Below are 22,053 nucleotides of genomic sequence, written 5' to 3'. Positions count from 1 at the left end.
TGGAAGCTCTCTCTCTCTCTCTCTCTCTCTCTCACTCACTCTCAATCTTCTCTGTAACTCTGGTTTTCTAGTAAAAATAAATACTGAATAAATTTTTACTTAAAAAGAAATTATTGAAAATAAAAATTTTAAAATTATGTCTCCAGTCGTTGCCAACATCCTCTGCTGGCAATGCCCAAGTGAGAATTACTGATCCAAGATTTGGCTTGGCTAGTTCATTGTGAAGTTGTATCCCGTGAAATGAGCTTTGAATAGAATCAGATTGGATTTAAGATTCCATCATTTACTAGCAATGAGTTCTTGGGCTTGTGACTCTACTTCTGGACCGTAGTAAAACTGTATAAAGACTCATCTTTTCTGTTTCACTATGTACCCAAGAAAAATAGTTAAGTCTTTTTTTAAAAAAAAGGTACATAGTAGGAGCTCATATTGTCTGTCATCTATAGAGAAATGAGTGTTAGGTATTGTCCACATATATGAATTTGACACTTTTTTTTTAAAGATTTATTTTTATTACCAAGTCAGATATACAGAGAGGAGGAGAGACAGAGAGGAAGATCTTTCGTCCAATGATTCACTCCCCAAGTGAGCCGCAATGGCCGACGCTGTGCCGATATGAAGCCAGAAGCCAGGAACCTCCTCCAGGTCTCCCACACGGGTGCAGGGTCTCCATTCTTTGGGCCATCCTCGACTGCTTTCCCAGACCACAAGCAGGGAGCTGGATGGGAAGTGGAGCTGCTGGGATTAGAACCGGCACCCATAAATCCCAGCGCGTTCAAGGCAAGGACTTTAGCTGCTAGGCCATCGCGCCGGGCCCAAATTTTACTTTTTTTTTTTTAAGGATTATTTTTGTTTCTTGGAAAGGCAGATTTACAGAGAGAAGAAGAAACAGAGAGGAAGATCTTCCATCCACTGGTTTATTCCCCCAAATGGCTGCAACGGCTGGGGCCGAGCCAATCTAAAGCCAGGAGCCAGGAGCTTCCTCCAGGTCTCCCACGCAGGTGCGGAGTCCCAAGGCTTTGAGCCATGTTCCACTACCTTCCCAGGCCACAAGCAGGGAGCTGGATGGGATTCACGCGTCCCAAGCAGTTACGTGTCTGTTGCATTAGATGCCCTCCCCTGTAGTGTTCTTTATATATTTTAATTCAGGCTGGACAACAGTAAACCTCAGTTAGATGAATATCATAGATTGATTGGAAAGGAGAGCAGTTGGGTTTTACAGTATTTTGTCTATCTAGAACATGCCATCAGATTTGCCACTGTGCCATCACTGGGCCTTTTCCTGGCAAAGTTTTCCTGGGATTGTCACTCCTGGGCCAGCAGTGCTCATGTCCAGCCTTTGGAGAAGCCCGTCCTGACCAAGGCAGCCAGGGTTGAGAGAGTTCGTGTCCTTCTTTGCCTCTGACAGCATCAGGAAAAAGGTATTTGGTCATTTTTCAGTAATGGGATAATTTGCCAGTCAGTCATTTTGCAGTGTGGGCTTTGTTCCCCAAACCCCTGTGCTGTTTTTCACTCTCTTTGCAAAAAGGATTTTCAGGCATCCTGAAATGTATACTACGTGAGTGTGAAAATTAATGCAGTAAGCAGTCCATATGTAAAATACTTAGAGGAATGGTGTGGTACTAGAAGGTTAATCTTCTACCTGCAAGTGTTGTGACAGCCATATTGGTGATGATTCAGATCCTGGATGCTTTGACCCGGCTCCCTGATTACAGCCTGGGAAGGCAGGGAGGATGACCCAGGCCCTTGGGCACCTGCTCCGGCATAGGAGGCTCAGAGGCGGCTCCTGGTTCCTGCCTTGGTTGGCTCAGCCCTGACTGTTGCAGCTATTCAAGGAGTGAACCAGTGGATGGAACATCTTTGTCTGTGTCTCTAATGTGTTTTTAATGTCTTTCAAATAAAAATAAACATTAAAAGAGAGGTATAGGGCCCGGCGGCATTGCCTAGTGGCTAAAGTCCTCACCTTGAAGACCCCGGGATCCCATATGGGTGCCGGTTCTAATCCTGGCAGCTCCACTTCCCATCCAGCTCCCTGCTTGTGGCCTGGGAAAGCAGTTGAGTATGTCCCAAAGCCTTGAGACCCTGCACCCATGTGAGATACCTGGAGGAGGTTCCTGGATCCTCGCTTCGGATCAGCATAGCATCAGCCGTTGAGCTCACTTGGGGAGTGAATCATTGGACAGAAAATCATCTTCTCTGTCTCTCCTCCTCTCTGTATATCTGACTTTCCAATAAATAAATAAATAAATCTTAAAAGAGAGGTATAGATGTACTTTTTTCTTTCCCTTGCCACTGTTTGTTTATTTTTTAAAATTTATTTGTTGAAGGCGAGGACTTTAACTGCTAGGCTACTGTGCTGGACCCACTTCTTGTTACTCTTGAGGAAAGCATAGATACAGGCTAGTAAGTGGGGTTCTTTAAACATTTGTTTTTCTATAACAAATTACTGAAAATGAGCTTTCATTTTGTCAGCAGATTCACTGTTAAGCAGCTTAGGAGGGATTGTTGAGCAGCCCTGGTCTGGCCGTGACCAATGAGGCCAGTTAGTGGATCTGGTGCCATTGTGCTGATCCTGGGTCTTTGCAGTGACCAGGGAGAGGACGGGCTGGGTCTGCCTTGTCCCCGCCCTTTTCCCCAGAGTGTGGCAGCCTGTCTGTCCATTCATCTGTTAGGTGTGCCTCTAGGCTACAGGTGTCTAGAAAGTGAAGCAGAGACCTGGTGTGAGCCCTAGGCCCCAAAACTTGATGCAAGTACATTTATCACCCTGGCAAGATGAGCAGCAACATCCGGAGAACCGAGTGGGACCCTTGGCATGTCCATCTTGCTCAGAAGTGGAGGGGGTGTTGCAGCTCCTGTGCGGTGCCTGTCCTCTCCTCTTCTGACAGGCCAGGCTGTAGGAGCAAGTCTGGAAAGCCAGGCGCTGCTGGGGGCGGGGGAGTGCCAAGGGGTTTGTTGAGGAATGGCCCCTGGTGCCGTCCAGCCAGGGAGGTAAAGGAGAGATTTGTTGGGGATAAAAGTGCCTGGCAGGCTGATCCCTTCTGCTGGGCCTCCTGGGTCTGCTAGTGGCGGCTGGCTTGTGACCAAGAGGACGTTACTCACCCAGAGAATGACGGCCCGCTGGAGGAGTGTGGCTCTGCCAGCTGCCTAGGTAAGGAACCTTGATAGTGCCCTCTCTCAAGATTACCTGGAGTAATAGAACACTCTTGGCAGTGGGTGTTGTGGTGTTAGCAGATAGAGTGGCCACTTGGGATGCCAGTGTCCCCTCTGAGTGCCAGCTTGTGTCCTGGCTGCTCCACTTCCGATTCAGCTCTCTGATAATGGCGTGGGAAAGAAGCAGAGGATGGCCCAAGATACCTGGATGAAGCTTCTGACTCCTGGCACGACTTAGTCCAGGCTGTTGGCAGCCATCTGGCAAGTGAATCAGTGGGTGAAAGATCTTTCCATCTCTGCTCCTTCCTTTCCTTTGTAACTGATTTTCAAACAAATAAATCTTCGTTTTTTAAAGATTTATTTTATTTTTATTGCAAAGTCAGATATATAGAGAGGAAGATCTTCCATCTGAAGATTCACTCCCCAAGTAGCCACAGTGGCTGGAGCTGTGCTGATCTGAAGCCAGGAGCCTCCTCTGGGTCTCCCATGTGAGTGTAGGGTCCCAAGGCCTTAGTCTTTCCTCTGACATTTGCACTCCATGGCAGACCATGGATCCTGCACTTCTCTTCATGGTTGGGGTTCTGAGTCTGGCAGTTTGGGGAAATCCCAAAGAAACTTTCTTTGAGGTGATCCCAGACCAGATTCTTGCGTGTTCTTGCCAGTACAGGGCCTGGCTGGCTTTTGTTTTGTTTTTGTTTTTGTTTTTTGACATCTTTACATAGTTAATTAGGGTAAAAAAAAAAAGTACAAGGGCTATAGGAAAGACTATTATTTCCATATGGTTCCCTTCATGTATCTGAGGTAAAGGGAGATATTGAGGGAGAAGCCCCACCCAGTTTCCCACCCACCCCAGGTCCCAGATGTGGGGCACGCTCCGAGATTCTTGCTCAAGAGGTTTTGATAGTTCACCAGTTAGGAATCTCTGCCCATCTCGCCACTCCAAGCACGATGAGGTCGTTGAAGAATCCGCCGATTGACATAGTCCATCATAGAGTCTCCATTTGCGCAGTATTTTACTGCCAAAATATAGCTGAGGTGGTTGCTTGACTTGTTCCGTTTCTGTCATCCTGGTCAGGGTTCTGGGTCCGGCATTTTGATTGGAGAGATCCCCAAAGAAACTTTGTCTGAGGTGTTCCCAGACCAGATTCTTGTACCTACTAGCAAATACAGGACCCGGCTCAGTCCATCGCCGTGATCAGCTGGTGGTTGCAATTGCTGGGTTGGTTCTGTTTTCCGCCCCGACTTCCACTGGAACCAATGGGTGTTGCAGTCCAGCCTGGTTCTGCCCAGCACATACTCGGCATCACTTAAACCAGTGGGAGCTATAGCCTGGTCAGAGCGACCACAATAACCCCCACCAGGCCCGCCCCCTACCCTAGCTTGCCAGTATGTATAGCAGATCTGGCTGGCTCTTATAATAGATCAGATTGTGTGTAGTGAGGGAGGCACCCTGTCCTAACTCTTTTCCTAGGAGCTCCTTATGTGATCGTATCTTTCAGACCTTTTAGGAAGGGAAGTAAGTGACACAGAACAGATAGCGACTAGCCTGGAACACCTCTGGTGAAGAGGAAACCCATTTAGATCAAAATGTGTTGCCTGAGGGCCTGGAGCAGTAGCCTAACTGCTAAGGTCCTTGCCTTGCAAGTGCAGTGATCCCATATGGGCACCGTTTATAATCCCTGCTGCCCTGCTTCCTATCCAGCTCCAATAAAGAAAACAGATCTTGGGCCCGGCGCGGTGGCACAAGTGGTTAAAGGTCCTCGCCTTGCACGCCCGGGATCCCATATGGGCGCCGGTTCTAATCCCGGCAGCCCCGCTTCCCTTCCAGCTCCCTGCCTGTGGCCTGGGAAAGCGGTCGAGGACAGCCCAAGGCTTTGGGAACCTGCACCCGCGTGGGAGACCCAGAAGAGGCTCCTGGCTTCGGATCGGCATAGTATCGGCCCGTTGCGCTCACTTGGGGAGTGAATCATCGGACGGAAGATCTTCCTCTCTGTCTCTCCTCTCTGTATATCCGCCTTTCCAATAAAAAAATAATAAAAATAAATCTTTAAAAAAAAAAAAAGAAAACAGATCTTTAAAAAAAATTTTTTTTTGGACAGTCACATTTTTTTTTAAACTGCAGTTTCTTTTTTTAAATTTTTTAATTTTATTTCATTTGTTTTATTTTATTTTTATTGGAAAGGTAGATATACAGAGAGGAGAGACAGAGAGGAAGATCTTCCGTCCGATGATTCACTCCCCAAGTGAGCGCAACGGCCGATGCTATGCAGATCCGAAGCCAGGAGCCTCTTCCAGGTCTACCAGTGGGTACAGGGTCCCAAAGCTTTGGGCCGTCCTCGACTGCTCTCCCGGGCCACAGGCAGGGAGCTGGAAGGGAAGCGGGGCTGCTGGGATTAGAACCGGCGCCCATATGGGATCCTGGGGCGTGCAAGGCGAGGACCTTAACCACTGTGCCATCACACCGGGCCCTGGACAGTCACATTTACAGAGTGAAAGAGACACAGAGGGATAGATCTTCCACCAGCTGGTACATTTCCCAAGTGACCACAATGCCAGAGCTAAGCCAATCCGAATCCAGGAGCCAGGAGCTGCTTCCTGGTCTCCCACACAGGTGCAGGGTCCCAAAGCTTTGGACTGTCCTTGAGCACTTTTCCCAGGCCACAAGCAGGGAGCTGGATGGGAAGTGAAGCAGCTGGGACGTGAACCAGAATCCACATGGGATCCCAGTGCAAACAAGGCCAGGACTTCAGCCACCAGGTTACTGTGCTGGGTCCAAAACTTTCTTCCTTTTAAAGACTGCATGATATTCCATTGTGTGTCTAAACTTGTTTATTTATTTATACATCCATGGACGTTTGAGTTGCCTGTTGACTATTGTAAATGATGCTTCTATGAATATGGATATGTAAATAAATATCCCCTCATTTTAAAGTTTTTTAGTGTTTAATATTGTTTACAGAATTGAAAGGGATGCATCCCCATGTGGGCTTCTGTTAGGGTGGGGAGGGTCAGGCATGGAGGAAGGTTGGTTTTTCAGGGTTTTTTTTTTTTTTTTCCTTTTGTGTCCACAGTGGGGAAAGGGTTGCTCTTTTTGTCAAACTCTACCAGCGCCCAGGGATGGGGGATGATCATGTGATAACCCCTTAGAGACCCCTGATAAGCGGAAGAAGGTTCCAAGGGTGTTTCTGGGGTGGTTTCGATAGTTCACAGAAGTTTTTGGTTTCATTTCCAGGATTGAGACAGTCTTTCCAAGGTCGGTCTGGTTTTGGTTGATAGAGTCTGCCTTAGGGTATCCACAGCCCCAGGAGCGTGCTGCAAAGCTTGGCCTACTCTGCTGTCTGTCCTCTCACAAGGCAGTCCACATCCCCTGCTGCTCTGTGTGCCTGTGGGCATGCTGTCCACTGCCCAGGCATCAGCAGCTGAAGAGGCCCGATCCAGATAACATGCACTCCAAGGTCTGGCCGCACAGCCCGTGGCCAGGGACTGAGTCCCCCAAGAAACCTCTCCTGCAGTGATCTCAGACTTGATTCCGCTGTGTGTGTCAGCCAGTTGAGGATCGGGTTTGGTCTGTCTCCCACACTAGACAGCTCAAATACTGGTAGATACAGTTGGGTGGTCAGTTCTGTCCCAGCCCTATATCATGCAAATCGACAGGTGCTGTGGCCTAGCTTCGCTGGTCCACCATAGACCCGGTCCTCACACGTACCAGCTGTTTGCATGGCCCATCCAGGGTGACCCCTAGTGCTGGTTTTTGCACATGTCAGACTCTGCTGTGGCCTAGTCCAGCCCAGCCCACATTCCATTCAGCTCTTGCACATACCCATGGGTACTGTAGCTTAGTTCAGCCTGGCCTGTTCTGTTCCCAACACTCATGTATGCCACCAGGTGCCGCCGCCTTGTCCAGTCTGGTTTGATCTCAGCCCCTGTTCTTGGACTCAGCAGTGGTAGGTATAGCTTAGTAGCGCAGTGCCCATCGTTCTACTAGACATGCTCCCCGTCCTGGATCTTGTGCCTGCTATGGAGTACTGCAGGCCAGTCTGACGTGACTCGCACCCAGTCCTGGCACCTGCCAGCTGTTGCAGCTTAGCCCAGCTGGCTTGCACTTTTATTTTGGCTTTCATAAGCACCAGCAGGTGCCGCAGCCTTCCCCGCCTGATCCACTCACAGCCTCGTCTCTCACGCTCTCCAGTGGGAACTGCAGTCCAGCAGGAGAGTCCCCAGAGTTCTGCTGCCAGACCTGTTCCCAGCCCCAGGTTTTGCATGTGCTGATGGGTACTTTGACCCAACCTGGCATGGTCACTCACTGGCGGGTGTTGCAGCCAAGCCTAGTCTAGCCAGGTACAGCCCACGCCCTGGCTGGCCCTGCCCCCTACCCTCTGCCCAGGCTCTTGTGTTTCCCAGCAGGAGCTGCAGCCTGGTGGGGGAGTTCACCAAGTTCCCCTACCAGGCCTTCTCCCACCTCCAGATCTCAATGATCCGATCTCAGTCCTGGCCATTACATGTGCCAGTGGTTGCTGCAGCCTGACCCCACCCAGCCTCCTTCCAGCCCTAGCTCCTGCAAGTGTTGGGTGGTTTTCTGTCAGGTGAGTTCTGTAGTCTGACTTGGCCTGTCACCTGTAACCTTATATAGGGCCTGGACATCTTTTTTTTTTTTTTTCCTAAGCGGGTCAGCAATGACAATGCCATCAGTATAGTAAATTACAAGTTTTTGTGGGTCTAGTTGGGAATCTGTAAACCAGGACCTACCTACTGGTGGCACATTAACAGAGGAATGAAGGTGTTTCTGCAGAAGTAGAGTAGAAGTACACTGCAGACTATTCCATGTGAAGGCAAAGAGGTTCTGATGGCTGTTCCCCAGGAGGACGGAGACAAAGGCGTTAGCCAGGTCAGCACCAGTCTCCCATGTGGACCTTAATTGCCTCTGTGACAGCAACAATGTCAGGAGCTGCAGAAGCTCAGAGCAGGGCTCACAGGGGCAAGCCCACAAGTCCCCTACAGAATCTGCCCCCAGATATGGTTCTTTTGTATTCTGGTGGGTGCTGAGGTATAGCCCCACTCTGTTCTTTTTTTTTTTTTTTTTTTTTTTTAAAGATTTATTTTTATTATTTTTTCATTGGAAAGGTGGATATACAGAGAGGAGAGACAGAGAGGAAGATCTTCCGTCCGATGATTCACTCCCCAAGTGAGCGCAACGGGCCGATACTATGCCGATCCGAAGCCAGGAGCCTCTTCCAGGTCTCCCACGCGGGTGCAGGTTCCCAAAGCTTTGGGCCGTCCTCGACTGCTTTCCCAGGCCACAAGCAGGGAGCTGGAAGGGAAGCGGGGCTGCCGGGATTAGAACCGGCGCCCATATGGGGTCCCGGGCGTGCAAGGCGAGGACCTTAACCACTTGCGCCACCGCGCCAGGCCCAGCCCCACTCTGTTCTGAAACATGTGGGAGGGTACTGCATCTTAGCATGCCTCCCCAACCATAGCTTTTGCAGCGCCAAAAGTGCCCCAGTATTGTGGGTGATGCCATTTAGTCAACGCAAGTCTCCCACATGGCTGGGTGCCTTTGCCTAACCCAGACATGCTCTCTCAACTACATAAACAATGTTAAAACTAAATAAATGTGTAAACAGTATTAAAAATAAAATTTAGGCCGTTGAACTTATCTGGACAATAAGATGCTGGACTCTGTGCTTGGTATATGCTTGCAATGAAAGAATCTCAACTGAACTTGAACTGTGGTTATGCAACAAGGTGAAGAAATCCACCATGGAGGAGGGGTGGGGGGGAATCCCAGTGTCTATAAAACTGTGTCTTATAATGCAATGTAATTAATTAAAAAAAATAATAAATAAAATAAAATTTAGAGGTTGGTAGCCTATTGGCTAAATGCTCACCTTGCATTCACCTGGATCCCATATGGACATTAGTTCGTGTCCTGACTACTTGGCTTCCCATCCAGCTCCCTGCTTGTGGCCTGGGAAAGCAGTAGACCATGGCTCAAAGCCTTGGGACCCTGTACCTTCATAGGAGACCTACCAGAAGCTCCTGGCTCTTGGCTTCAGATTGGCTCAGCTCAGGCCATTGTGGCTATTTGGGAAGTAACCAGAGGATGGAAGAGCTTTCTCTCTGTATCTCTTCTCTCTCTCTATCTGCCTTTCCAATAAAATAAGTAAATCTTTTTTAAAAATTAAAATTAAATAAAAAGTGAAAAATATTAGTGGTAATTACATTGAATGTATAGGTCACTTTGAGTAATTTTGACTTTGTAAAGATACTGAGCCTTCCAACCAGGATTTTGCTGTGTGTTCCCACTGATTTGTGCCTTGTGAAGGTACCCTTCTGCCATGCTTTGTAGCTTACAGTGTACAAGCAAAGGTTTCCCTGCTTAATTTACTCCCAAGTTTTTTGTTTATTTATTTGTAATTATTGTAGATGGGATTACTTTCTGGATTTTTTTTTCAGGTTTTTCACTGTTAATGAATAAAATCATAGCTAGTTATTATTGATTTTTCATCCTGCATCTGTCAAATTTATCTATTAAAATCAATGCTTTTTTCCTGTGGAATCTTCAGAGTTTTCTACATACAACATCATGTCATCTGTACCCCCCTGCTATTTTAATATTTTTTAACTTCCTTTTATTATCATTTTATGATACAATTCCATATGCACTTGAATTTCCCATATCCCCTCCCCAGTTCCCTCCCTCTTCACTGAGTTCCCTATATCATTACTATAATATAGTACTTCATACACAGTCATATGTCCATTATTGTGGGCATGGACAATGGCAGAGAGTCCAGCATCCTATTGTCAAGATACAATAAACAGTTTTATTGGGAGTCCATCGTTGTCTGGAAGTAACAAGGTCGCAGTGTCCTGAGAAGGCCAGGGGCCTCACCTGCACATAGTACACTCCAGCTTAGCAGGTGGGCTTACCACACAGTGCCAGCTAGCACTCTGTCCTTCCCTCTCCCGCCTCCTGTGTCTCTCACCATGGCCTCTGCATGGGCTCCCCCAGGCAGTGTCATCTTCAGTCTCAGCAGACCCAACCCTGTCCCTGTACCACAGCACGTAAAGCCGCAGGCTCTGAGCTGGAGGTCTGGATGCCTTGGGCAGGAGTCCTGATCCCTCTGCGTCTCCGTGCTCAGTTTATTACTCAGCTCTACACAGATTTCAGAAGGTGTTGAAGTTTAGGGAAGGTGGGTTCTGGCGTTGGAAAGGCAGAGTTCCCCTGGACATGCCCTAGGGTGGCTCTGGCTGGAAAACACTCCTGGAGGCTGGCCGGCTGTGGCTTCGCCAGCGGGCCCTGGTGAGGTAGCTTTGCTGGTGGGACTAGGTCTCCTTTCTGCTGCTGTCTTTACCGTTCTTGAAACTTTTGTATACTGAATTTCACAAGATTCTTAGAGATGCTAGTTGATCTCTGCCCTCTGATGTCCAGTAGGACTCATAGCCTGAGTCTCAGTGTTGGGTGCCTCAGTCAGTCTTTTAAGGATTTGTTTGTTTAAAAGGCAGAATTACCCAGAGAGAGAGATTGAGATCTTCATTTGCTAGTTTATTTCCCAAATGACTGAGTCAGGATCCAGGAGCTTCCTTTGGGTCTCCTATTTGTTGTAGGGGACTAAGCACTGTAGCCATACTTTGCTGCTTTCACAGGTTCATTAGCAGGGAGCTGGATTGAAAGTGGAGGGCCCAACTTGATAGCCTAGTGGCTAAAGTCCTTGCCTTGCATGTGCTGGGATCCTTTATGGGCACTGGTTTGTGTTCCGGCTACTCCACTTCCTGTCCAGGGAAAGCACTAGAGGATGGCCCAAAGTCTAGGGACCCTGCACCCATGTGGGAGACCCAAAAGAAGTTCCTGGCTTCAGATTGGCTCAGCTCCAGCTGTGATGGCCACTTGGGGCCTCTCATTCTCTGTGTAAATCTGACTTTTCAATGAAAATAAACAAATCTTCAGAAGAAAAACAAAAGTGGAGTGCTAGGACTCAACCTGGTGCCTTTATGTGGTACCAGTGCTACAAACAGTGGCTTTATCCACTACACCACAAGAGCCCTGACTCAGCGCTTTTATCACAAACGACTCGCAGCCTTTGCTGACACCTGTCCCTGGCAGGTGGCAGGTGGCTGGTGCTGAGACGTCCTTTGGGGTGCATCACTGGTACTGATGGCATGGTTGGTCCCACTGTTGAACTCGTGCATCTAATGTTGCTTGATGTCTTCCAGCAGTTAGGAGTAGATAAAATCACTGGTTTACCCACAGATAACTGGTCCAGAGCTTCTTACTGATGCCCTAGCTGTGGTGGTTAGAAATATTACTTGAATAAACAGTATTTTAAAATTTTGAGTGTGTTGCTCAAAATAAAAGCTAAATGACACATGTTGATTTTTCTCCTCTGTTTCCAGGCAAGCCAATTTTTTCAGTTGATATTCACCCTGACGGGACCAAGTTTGCAACTGGAGGACAAGGTGAGGTCTGGGAGTGATCGCTGTCCTGCATTGCTCCACCTCCCGCTGGTGTCTGCTGAGCCGTGGAGAGAATGCCTGCTGTTTTAGTATGAATGGAATGAACATAGCTTAAAATGAGTGGTTATAATCTGTTCTTGGTACAGGTTTCATCAGAATCCTTTTTGCAATAGCATTCACTCTAAAAATGTTGGTGCCAGGGTTCTCATCCTGATTCGTATTTATTGACTAAATGTTAAAATCCATTTGGACGAGCCCAGAGCGATAGCAGAGTGGTTAAAGTCCTCGCTTTGTGCATGCTGGGATCCCATATGGGCTCTGGTTCGTGTTCCAGCAGCTCCACTTCCCATCCAGCTCCCTGCTTGTGGCCTGGGAAAGCAGTTGAGGATGGCCCAAAGCCTTGAGACTCTGCACCCGCATGGGAGTCCTGGAAGAGGTCCTGGCTTCTGGCTGTGGATTGGCACAGCCCTAGCCATTGCAGCCGCTTGGGGAGTGAACCAAGAAGATCTTCCTCTCTGTCTCTCCTCCTCTGTGTATATCTGCCTTTCCAATGAAAATTTAAAAATCTTTTTAAAAAATCCATTTGGACATGCAGACTGAAACTTGTAGAGCTAACGTGGCTGTGTTTGGAAACACAGTGCATCTCTGATGCCGGAACACAGAGGTGCACACAGTGCATTCCTCCTGAGCAGCCACAGCCACTTCTCCTTGGGGGCGTGGCATACACTCAACTGTGCTTCTTCAGGTCAGGCTTGGCTGCAGAGACCCCTGCCTACTGGCAGCCAGCAGATGGGGAGTGCAGGGAAGCTGTGGGCAGGAGGGCCTTACTGCCCTTCTGCGCACTGGGCATGAAGCCTGCAGCCTTGCGTAAGCACACTGTGCTGGGCTGGAGAGCACAGCGGGTTTGCCCTTCGCTACCATGCTTATGTCAGTGAAATCTAGGAGAGATGTTTAGGAAATTTGCATGCTGCCCAAGAGGAACTGGTGAGCATGCCTCACTGTGACTTTCTTTTATTTTTTTTTTTTAAAGATTTATTTTTATTTTTTTTTAAAGATTTATTTTTTTATTGGAAAGGCGGATATACAGAGAGGAGAGACAGAGAGGAAGATCTTCCATCTGATGTTTCACTCCCCAAGTGAGCGCAACGGCAGATGCTATGCTGGTCCGAAGCCAGGAGACTCTTCTGGGTCTCCCACGCGGGTGCAAAGTCCCAAAGCCTTGGGTCATCCTCGATTGCTTTCCCGGGCCACCGGCAGGGAGCTGGAAGGGAAGCGGGGCTGCCGGGATTAGAACTGGCGCGCATATGGGATCCCGGGCGTGCAAGGCAAGGACCTTAACCACTGCGCCACCGCGCCGGGCCCCACTGTGACTTTCACATTCTCATTTCCAGAGGTTCGTTGGCTTTTGCCCCTGATGGGAAGCTGAGGAAGAGGAAGCATTAGTACAATGCACCACAGTGTATGAGCTTCTGACCACGGAACCATTCAGTCCCCTTCTCAGTTGCTCTCTCTGCTGGAGGTGACCGCAGAGGTCAATGAGCCCGTGTGCCTGTGTGGAAGGCACATTTCCCTCTGGGATCTCAGGGCGTCCAGGCCTGTGTGGAGCAGCCATGGATTCCCTGCAGCATCTAGGAGGGAAGGATGCCCAGCAAGAACTATGCTTCCCTCCTGGCTTTCTGGGTTTCCCAGGCACAAGCCTCAAGGGTTCTGGGACACCAGCTTTGCATCTTCTTCATTTTGCAGATGACAACTCTGGGTCCTGGGCAGGAGTGAGGACCTTCCAGAGAGACCAGCGCTCGGTCCCCTCCTGATTTCTAATGGAGTTTCTTTGCATAAAATCAAATTAGACTCAACCTCCTGCTGAATCCATGTTGTCTGAGGCCTCCATGGTTGCTTATTTATCTTCTCTGTAGTACGTTAGTAGTCAAATCCAGTTTCCTTAATCTAGTCTGATCATGGTTCGTGGAAGCTGAGTAAGGATTTCCCCTGGTTACTATGATATGTCGTTGTCCATTTTTTGCTGCACATTGAGCTGTTTATGCTTCTTCCCTCCAGGGCAGGATTCTGGGAAGGTTGTGATCTGGAATATGTCTCCAGTCCTCCAGGAGGATGACGAGAAGGATGAAAATATTCCCAAGATGCTTTGCCAGATGGACAATCACTTAGGTATTACAGAGTGGCCCTTTGCAGGCTTTGCGTGTTGGCAGAGTGCCCAAGGTTAGCACATGTGTTTGTAATTAGAAAGCTAAGGCCCGTGCGGCGGTAACTCCCCTCGGCCTGCTGTCTGAAGGCACAGATGTTGGCTACACACCTGGGTGAGTTACTCGGCAGAAGACTCGGCCCGCTCACAGAACCATCTTTGGACAGTCTGCAGGTACCTCTGGTGATTTCCTGCTCATGAGTCGTTACTGCCTGATTCCATGGGGCTTTGGGGCCAGCGACCTGGACACAGTAGGGTTCTAGGGAAGGGGCCGACACTGAGTCAGGACACTCTGGGTTGTTGGACAGTGTCATGGTTTCCTTTCCTGCTGTAATACCTTAGTTTCCCAGCCCTGAGGTGCTCCATTAATAGTTGCTGGCCCTTGGGCATCAGCCCCTCCCTTCATTTTGTGTGTTCTTGTCCCCCAACATGCCTCTCGGCGTCCTTGGACCTGGAGCACACATTACTCAAGAGGCCGAATGTGGGCTACAACTTTAGTCGGGTCATCATATTTCAGTTCCCCCAAAGGGTGAACTGAGAGTCGTCCTGGAGACTGACCCCTCCGGAGACTGGAGGAATGTCTGCTGCTCTTAGCCTGCAGGAACAGACTCAGTCAAGTCACAGTGCTGACAAACTTGGAAATTGCAAATGTAAAAGGGCTACCCTCTGATATAGTGGAGTCAGAAGTGTCATACTCAAATGACTGCCCTGAAAGTTCTGAAAAGTACTTGTTGGCCTTTTTAGCACTTATTGTCATTTTTGAGAGTAATCTCTACTCAGAAGTCTATCTCATTGATAGATGGCTCATTTGGAATAATTAGATAATTAGATTTAGTCATCATTTATCACTTTCCTTGGGAATCAGCCTCTTGCTGATTGTTTCATTCAGCACTGACAGTTCTCAGATGACGTGTACTTCAGCCCCCAGACTGTTCTGATAACTGTTATTACAGCACAAGTAGGTTAGTATTTCCACTGAATTGTTTTTCTGGGACTCTCTTGCAGTAGATGCCTTACATAGATTAGACAGAATAGCTTTTATGAACCCTTTACATCTTGTCAAACTCTGCATAAAGCCAATGGATGTGACTATTGGATTTTCATCACTCTATTTTTTTTTCTTCCCAGCATGTGTGAACTGTGTGCGGTGGTCAAACAGTGGGATGTATTTAGCTTCTGGGGGAGATGACAAACTGATAATGGTGTGGAAGCGGGCTACGTAAGCATCATTTTCCTTTATTCACACTCTATTTTTAGAAGCTTCTTTGCTGGTCTTTACCAAAGTCATCTTTCCCACCCTGCTGCTGAAGTCTCCCCAGGCTCCAACTTCCATTAGTGGCAGGGAACGCATGTAAGTCAGGAACAGATGAACTGGGGGGTCGGAAGCTGCCCCCCCTGCAGGACCGTGGGCTCCACCTGGCAAGAGGGGCTGGCTCCTACTCCTGCCAACAGGATGGCTTCACTTGCATGGTCCTTCAAATGAGAGTTTACCTGGAACCCCAACACAGAAAGTGGCTAAGGGTTGCAGAGCTCTGGCGGGTACGGCTGGGCAGTCCTGAGCCCATCCTCTTGGCTACTTCCTGTATTCTGTGCCACTGTACAGCTTGAGCAACTCCTGCTCTGCACCCATGGAGCTCAGCATCATCCACAAGTTATTGTTCTTTACCCCTAAGCAAGAAGTGTCCCTGAGTGGATTCTAGGGCTTCATCCCATAATATGTTCCCCCCTGCCAGGTAACTCTGGGGACCATCAGACCTCACACCATTGCTCAGCCACTGTGGCTCTTCCTGTAGTCATCCAAGACAGGACTGTTTAATTCATCAGAGAGGGATGCTTTTGCTATCTGAAATACCCAACATAAGTATTTAGTACACAGTTTGGGAAAGTAGAAAGATGCAGAGAAATAAAAGAATCTGAAAATCTCACCACCGATGGTTAATATCTTGTTGTTTTTGGTGCGTGTCCTTCTGACCCTTCTTCCACATCTAATGATAGCCTTGTTGCGTGTATTTGTCTCTCTGCATAAGTGCTATAGGCAGTATCGTGTTGTCTCGGATATACTGGGACCTACCTCTGTGATTACCAATTCCTTAAGAATGCAGTCCCATGCAACGTTTGCGAAGGCTATATAGTCTTCCGTCAGTGCGTGCATCATAATCTATCCCTTCGGCCCTTGTGTTCAGCAGCCACTCAGTGCTTTCTGGGTCTGTGTTTGCTTTGTTCTGTCTGCTGTGATAAGCTACGCTGCAGGGAGCATCTCTGTGCAGCGTCTGGAACCCCCACGCGTGCCTGTCTGACTGCTCTCTCACACAGGTACATCGGCCCCAGCACCGTGTTTGGCTCCAGTGGTAAGCTTGCCAATGTGGAGCAGTGGCGGTGTGTCTCCATCCTCCGGAGTCATTCAGGCGGTGAGTGGGACAGCCTGTTGGCTGGGTGGGCTTCCCTGGCAGCTGCCTCAGGTCAGTAGCAGCACCTGCACATCCCCTCTGCGGCTGTTTGTCCTTAAAGCTTGCCCTCTCTCTGGGTTGTCCCTCCCCTCACCATTGGTCACCCCTGCCTGTCCCTCAAGGCCTGTGCAGTCGCCATCTCCACTGCTGCCCTCATGGGGTGTATGTTTATATCTTTAATGTAGAACTTCCCACCTTCTGCTGTTTATCCTGCTGAACGGAATCAGTACCTTCATCAGTGGATCACTGAGTCCGTAAGCGCACTTTATTTATTCCCCAGAAACCAGCCCAGAGGTGCCCAATGACAAAATTTCTCAGTTTTACCTAGAGTGTGGCTTTAAAATGTTTAAAACAGACTTGGTATGGAAAGAGGCACATTTTTCAGAGTTAGACTGAAGAAGAGGAAGCTCAGTGGATGACAGCGTGAGCCAGTGCCCTGGGTGCCCGGGGGAAGGCAGGAGCTTAGCCTGCTCTTAGGAAGCCTAGGGTCTAACTCAATGGTGGACTAAAGAATGGTAAAAGAAGCGAGAAAGGTTTGGCGTGATTGGTGGGTTGGAAGAGTTTAACTGTGGCTGACCCTTTACAGCAAGGCAAGGAGCAGCCCATAGTAAGGCTGGACAAGTGTGTGGGACTAGGTCATGGAAGGCTGCCATACCCTGGTGGAGCAGAAGAGACATTGGCCATTAAAAGTAGTGCTGAAGCACATGAGGGAGGTTGTTGTCAGCTCTGTGAAAAAAAAGTTAGGATTCAGTGGGTCAGGGGAGAGCTGCAGGAGTGTGAACTAGGCCTAGGATAGCGGAGAGATTGAGGAGGAAGGGGAGGCTGATTGGGAAGTTCCAGGTCAGATCATAGGGAGGAATGATGTAGGTTCTCAGCCAGGTGCCTGGATGGCCAGAAGTGTCTTCTCTGGAGCACTGACCATGCGGTGTGGGATAGGCCAGCTGGGGATGGGGAGGAATGGCAGGAAACTCAGAAGTTTGAGTCCGGAGTGCAGTGGGCAGAGGATTAGGATGAGTGGGTTGGGAGGTCTGACCTCCCGTATCCCATGGCAGTATATGCTCAGCAAGTGCTCTGTAGACAGTTGAAAAGTGAGCAAACCGCGTCTCGGTGACTGCAGGATGAGTCCACAGTTTGAAAGGCTGGAGTAGGAGCTATGTATTATTGTTTGGTATCAGAGTGCATCATTTGCCCTTGTTTGTGTCACGACAGCTCATAGAGCATTTAACTTACCCAGCCACTCATGTAAGGGGCTGGTGAGTTAATCCTCTGCCTGCCGATACCGGCATTCCATACGGGTGCTTGTTTGTATCTTGGCTGTTCCACTTCCCATCCAGCTCCCTGCTTATGGCCTTGGAGAGCAACAGAAGATGGTTCAAGTCCTTGGACCCTTGCACCCGCATGGGAGATCCAGAAGAAGCTCCTGGGTCCCAACTTCTGATTGGCGTAGGTCCAGCCGTTGTAGCCATTTGGGGCATGAACCAGCAGATGCAGAGCTCTCTCTTCCTGTGTCTCCCTCTCTAACTCTGACTTTCAAGTGAATTAAATAAACCTTTAAAATAAATAAACAAATTGACTTCATGTAAAATCAGTTGAAATTCTTTATCTTTAGGCTGTCTAATAATAAAAAAGGGAACTCTGGTGCCCAGGCCTAGCTTTAGCTATTTCAGCCATATGGGCAATGGATCAGCAGATGGTAGATTCTGTCTCTGTCTCTCCTTCTCTCTCTGTAACTCTGCCTTTAAAGAGAAAGCAAAACAACAACACTTTAAAAAAAAAAAAAGGAACTCTTATACAATAGTATCAAAAATCAAGAACACCAGGAATAATCTTACTGGAAATATTGAAGATCTCTAAGACAAAAAGTACAAACATATATAAAATAATCACTTTATAAATGGAAAAACTAACTTATTTATTTACCCATGTGGCAAATATTTATTGAGAGCCTGCTATGTTCCAGGTAGAGGGTGTGTGTATGTAAGGATATTTATTTAAAAGGTAGAGTTACAGAGAGAAATCTTTCCTCTGCTGGTCATTCTCTATATTGCTGCAATGGCCAGGCCTGAGCCAAGAGTTTCTCCTCAGTTCCGCACATGAATACATGGGCTAAGGATTTGGGCCATCCTCCACTGCTTTTCCAGACACATTAGCGGGGAGCTGAATCAGAAGTAGGGCAGCTGGGACTTGAACTGCCACCCATATGGGATACTTTCATTACACCTGGCTGCCTAACTTGCTGTGTCACACTATAGTTTCTTCCCTGATGGAGTTTTCTTTTTTTAAGATTTATTTATTTTTATTGGAAAGGTAGATAGACAGAGAGGAAGATCTTCCATCCGATGATTCACTCCCCAAGTGAGTGCAATAGCTGGAGCTGCGCTGATCCGGAGCCAGGAGCCAGGAAGTTCCTCTAGGTTTCCCACGCGAGTGCAGGGACCCAAAGCTTTGGGCCATCCTCGACTGCTTTCCCAGGCCACAAGCAGGGAGCTGGATGGGAAGTGGAGCTGCCGGGATTAGAATCGGCGCTCATATGGGATCCCTGCGCACTCAAGGCGAGGACGTTAACTGCTACACTATCCCGCCAGGCCTGGGTTTTCATTTTTTTAAAGGGGACTGACAGTGAAATCGTAGTCATACAGGAAACTTGGGAGATGAGCACTAGGGAGAGAATTGTGGAAGACAATGTTGGGGAGCTCTACATAAAAGGGGAGCCATTGTAATGAGGGTCTTCAAGAAGACCTCCCTGAGAAGGTCACACTGGATGGGTGACCACTGAGAGGTGGGGAGGTAGCCCTGTTGCCATTTAAATTTAGGAGATGTAAGGGCAGGGCCCTGGGGCAGAGGTGAGGAATAGGGCAGGCACCAACTAGCGGAAGGACTGCACCGAAGTGGCCTTTGGCTCTTGGCAGTATGAAGGCATTACTGGGCGTCATGATGGCCTGGGCGCACTGAGCTGTTGGGTGTGCAGGAGGGCTGCAGTGGAAGCAGGGCGGAAGCTTGCAGTGCCATGACTTGGAAGGTCTGTGTACACAACTATGGGGATAGATGTGGTAACCAAGGCTATCTAGAGGAAAAATTTAAGGAACGAGGAGCCCTGAGTGTTAGAAGGGTGTTGTGCACAGGGAGAAGAAAAAGGGATGGTATGTTCAGTCTGAAGAGAACCTGCAAACCCAGAGTGTAAGGAGAAAATAATGTCCCATTTGTGGATTTGCTGAGGACTTAGCAGCAATAACCCAAGCCACATGGGCAGAAGTTAGGTGCAGACAGAAACACTTGGTTTCAGTGCTGGTGGGGCACACTGACAGGTGCAGTGTACCCAGAACTTGGTGAGTTGTTTTGGAGGGGTAACTTAGCAGAAACAGAGGGGATTGTTCCTAGATGTTACGAAGTAATCGCTAAGCAGCTTGTGAGGGATGAGAAATCCGTCTAGTATACCAAATAGAGCACACACCAAAATAAATCCCAGATAGTAAAGGAATAAAATCTCTAAAGTCATTAAACCTGAAGAAAATGGAATTAAACATTTATCAGGCTTCTGCCAGAGGGATATTTTCCAAAGTGAATAAGCAGTACAAGAAATGGCCGAGGAGAGTGTGGAAGAACATTGACTGCATTGCAAAGTCGAATGTGTAGCTTATGTCTGCATTGTAAATAATCCTTGGAAACTGCTTCCCGTGTTTCCACCTGACCCTCTCTTCCCTGCCCCAGGACCTGGGTACTGGCGGCAGCTCCGATGTGTACGTGATGCCCCTTCAGCACTCCTCCCTCTGAAGAAAGCTCCTGTTTATTTTGTAGGCATCGTGTTTCTGTATCTTACCCACTGTACTGGAAGGCCTCCCAGTCATCATATGTGAGCATTTAGTTCGTGAAGACAGTTCTAGAGACTAGAGAGACTTAAGGAAACTTCACTTTCACTATTCCCAGTACAGTTTGTCAACATTAAAGGCAAAGGGGTCCATTTAGCCTAATGGTTAAGATACCTGTGTCCCACATCAGACTAGCAAGGTTTGGTACTCAGCTCTAGCTCCTGACTCCCGCTTTGTGCAGTTAACGCTCAAGGAATTGGGTTCCTGCCAATGGAAGCTCCTGGCTTCCACTTGGCCCAGCTCTGGCCATTACTGCCATTTGGAAAATGAACCAGCAGATGAAAGAGCTCTCCTCTGCTTTCTATAACTACCGTTCAACTAAATAACTCTTTAAGAATAAATAAAAGTGATAAAAGTACATGTAATAAACTAGAAGGAAGAACATAATCCTTGTTGTATTCTCCCTCTAGAGATGTGGGGGTATAAAAGTAATTGGAGTTAACCTGTAATATTTAAAGATGTATTTATTTTTATTGGAAAGGTAGATATACAGAGAGGAGGACAGAGATGAAAATCTTCCATCCAATGATTCACTCCCCAAGTGACTGCAACAGCTGGAGCTGTGCGTATCCAAAGCCAGGAACCCAGAGCCTCTTCCAGGTCTCCCACATGGGTGCAGGGACCCAAGGCATTGGGCCGTCCTTGACTGCTTTCCCAGGCCACAAGCAGGGAGCTGGATGGGAAGCGGGGCTGCTGGGATTAGAACCGGCGCCCATATGGGATTCTGGCATGTGCAAAGCTAGGACTTTAGCCACTGAGCTAAATTAGTCCAGTCCCAATCCATAATTTTTAAACACACAATAAAGTAGTACATGTCTATTTATTTATTTATAAAGATTTATTTTGTTTTTATTGGAAAGGTAGATCAGATTACAAAGAAAAGGAGAGATAGAAAGATTTTTGCATCCACTGATTTCACTCCCCACATGGCTGCAACAGTGAGGGCTGAGCTAATCTAAAGCCTGGAACCAGGACTTCTTCTGGGTCTCCCACGTGGGTGCAGGGTCCCAAGGCTTTGGGCTGTCCCCTACTGCTTTCCCAGGCCTCAAACAGGGAGCTGGATGGAAAGTGGAGCAGCCAAGACACAAACTGGCACCCAATGTGGGAATCTGGAGCTTGCAGGTGGAAGTTGAGCCTGTTAAGCCATCATGCCAGCCCCAGTACTCAGTGTTAATTTAGGTCTGCTTGTAGTAGTCAACTTATGGCTCCGAGCGAAAGCAAAGAAGATATGAAGAGCGCACAGGCAATTAGAGTGTGAAGTAAGCATGCCAGTGCATACACAGTGTGAAATAGAGTGCAGCACAGTGCACAGAAGTCTGTGGCACTGCCACGGAAGTTCAAAGAATAGTGCGATGGAATTCCTAATATTCTGCTTGCATCTCCTTTTCAAAACGTTATAGGGGAGAAACTAAGCAGCTGGTAACTTGCCCCTCTGTTTTCCTCAGTTCACCAGTCGCGCTTGAGTACACTTTAGAGAAAGAGACCGAGATGACGAGATGGGCATGGGGTTTGGCATTATGGCAGACCCTCACCAGTGCCTTGGTGTGTGCTACAGCACTTTTGCACGTCAAAGCCTCACCACAGCCTTGTGTTTCCTCATCTGCACTTAACAGATGAGATAACCGAGTGTCAAAGAAGAGAGTGTGATTAATTTTCTGCAGGGAAAGGGGTGCAGGGTGCTCTTGGCAGGTCTTCGAGATCTGGTTCCTGAGCAAAAGGGCCCGAAGATGGTGTCTTTGAGCTGGCCTGACTGCGTCTGTTGAGTGTTCGGAGGGTTTTCTGGGGAAGGCCTGGTTATAAGTGCAAAAGCAAGCTAAGTTAGGAAGGAAGAATGTGCCAGAAGCCTCCAACTGTGGTTGTACTCATACGTGCATACAATGGCCACGTGGCAACCAACTCCTGAAATGAATCCTCAGTTATTTTGTTTATAAAAGGA

At 48.2% G+C, this 22,053-nt stretch overlaps 1 protein-coding gene across 1 annotated transcript in view; it reads left to right on the top strand.

Moving 5' to 3' along the window:
• The window catches only part of LOC121171751 (protein HIRA), a 71,485-nt gene that overhangs the window by 3,205 nt on the left and 46,227 nt on the right, over positions 1–22,053 (top strand). Inside the window, exons 2-5 of the mRNA XM_041003441.1 lie at positions 11,545–11,607; positions 13,660–13,770; positions 14,933–15,023; positions 16,118–16,212. Coding sequence (XP_040859375.1) covers positions 11,545–11,607; positions 13,660–13,770; positions 14,933–15,023; positions 16,118–16,212 — 360 coding nt within the window. The remainder of the gene's footprint in view (positions 1–11,544; positions 11,608–13,659; positions 13,771–14,932; positions 15,024–16,117; positions 16,213–22,053) is intronic.

Source organism: Ochotona curzoniae, unplaced genomic scaffold (assembly GCF_017591425.1).
Source record: "Ochotona curzoniae isolate NIBS_2020 unplaced genomic scaffold, NIBS_Ocur_1.0 scaffold_274, whole genome shotgun sequence".
NCBI lineage: Eukaryota > Metazoa > Chordata > Mammalia > Lagomorpha > Ochotonidae > Ochotona > Ochotona curzoniae.
The sequence above is the reverse complement of the archived record's forward strand: the minus strand, read 5'-3'. Positions and strand labels throughout refer to the sequence as shown.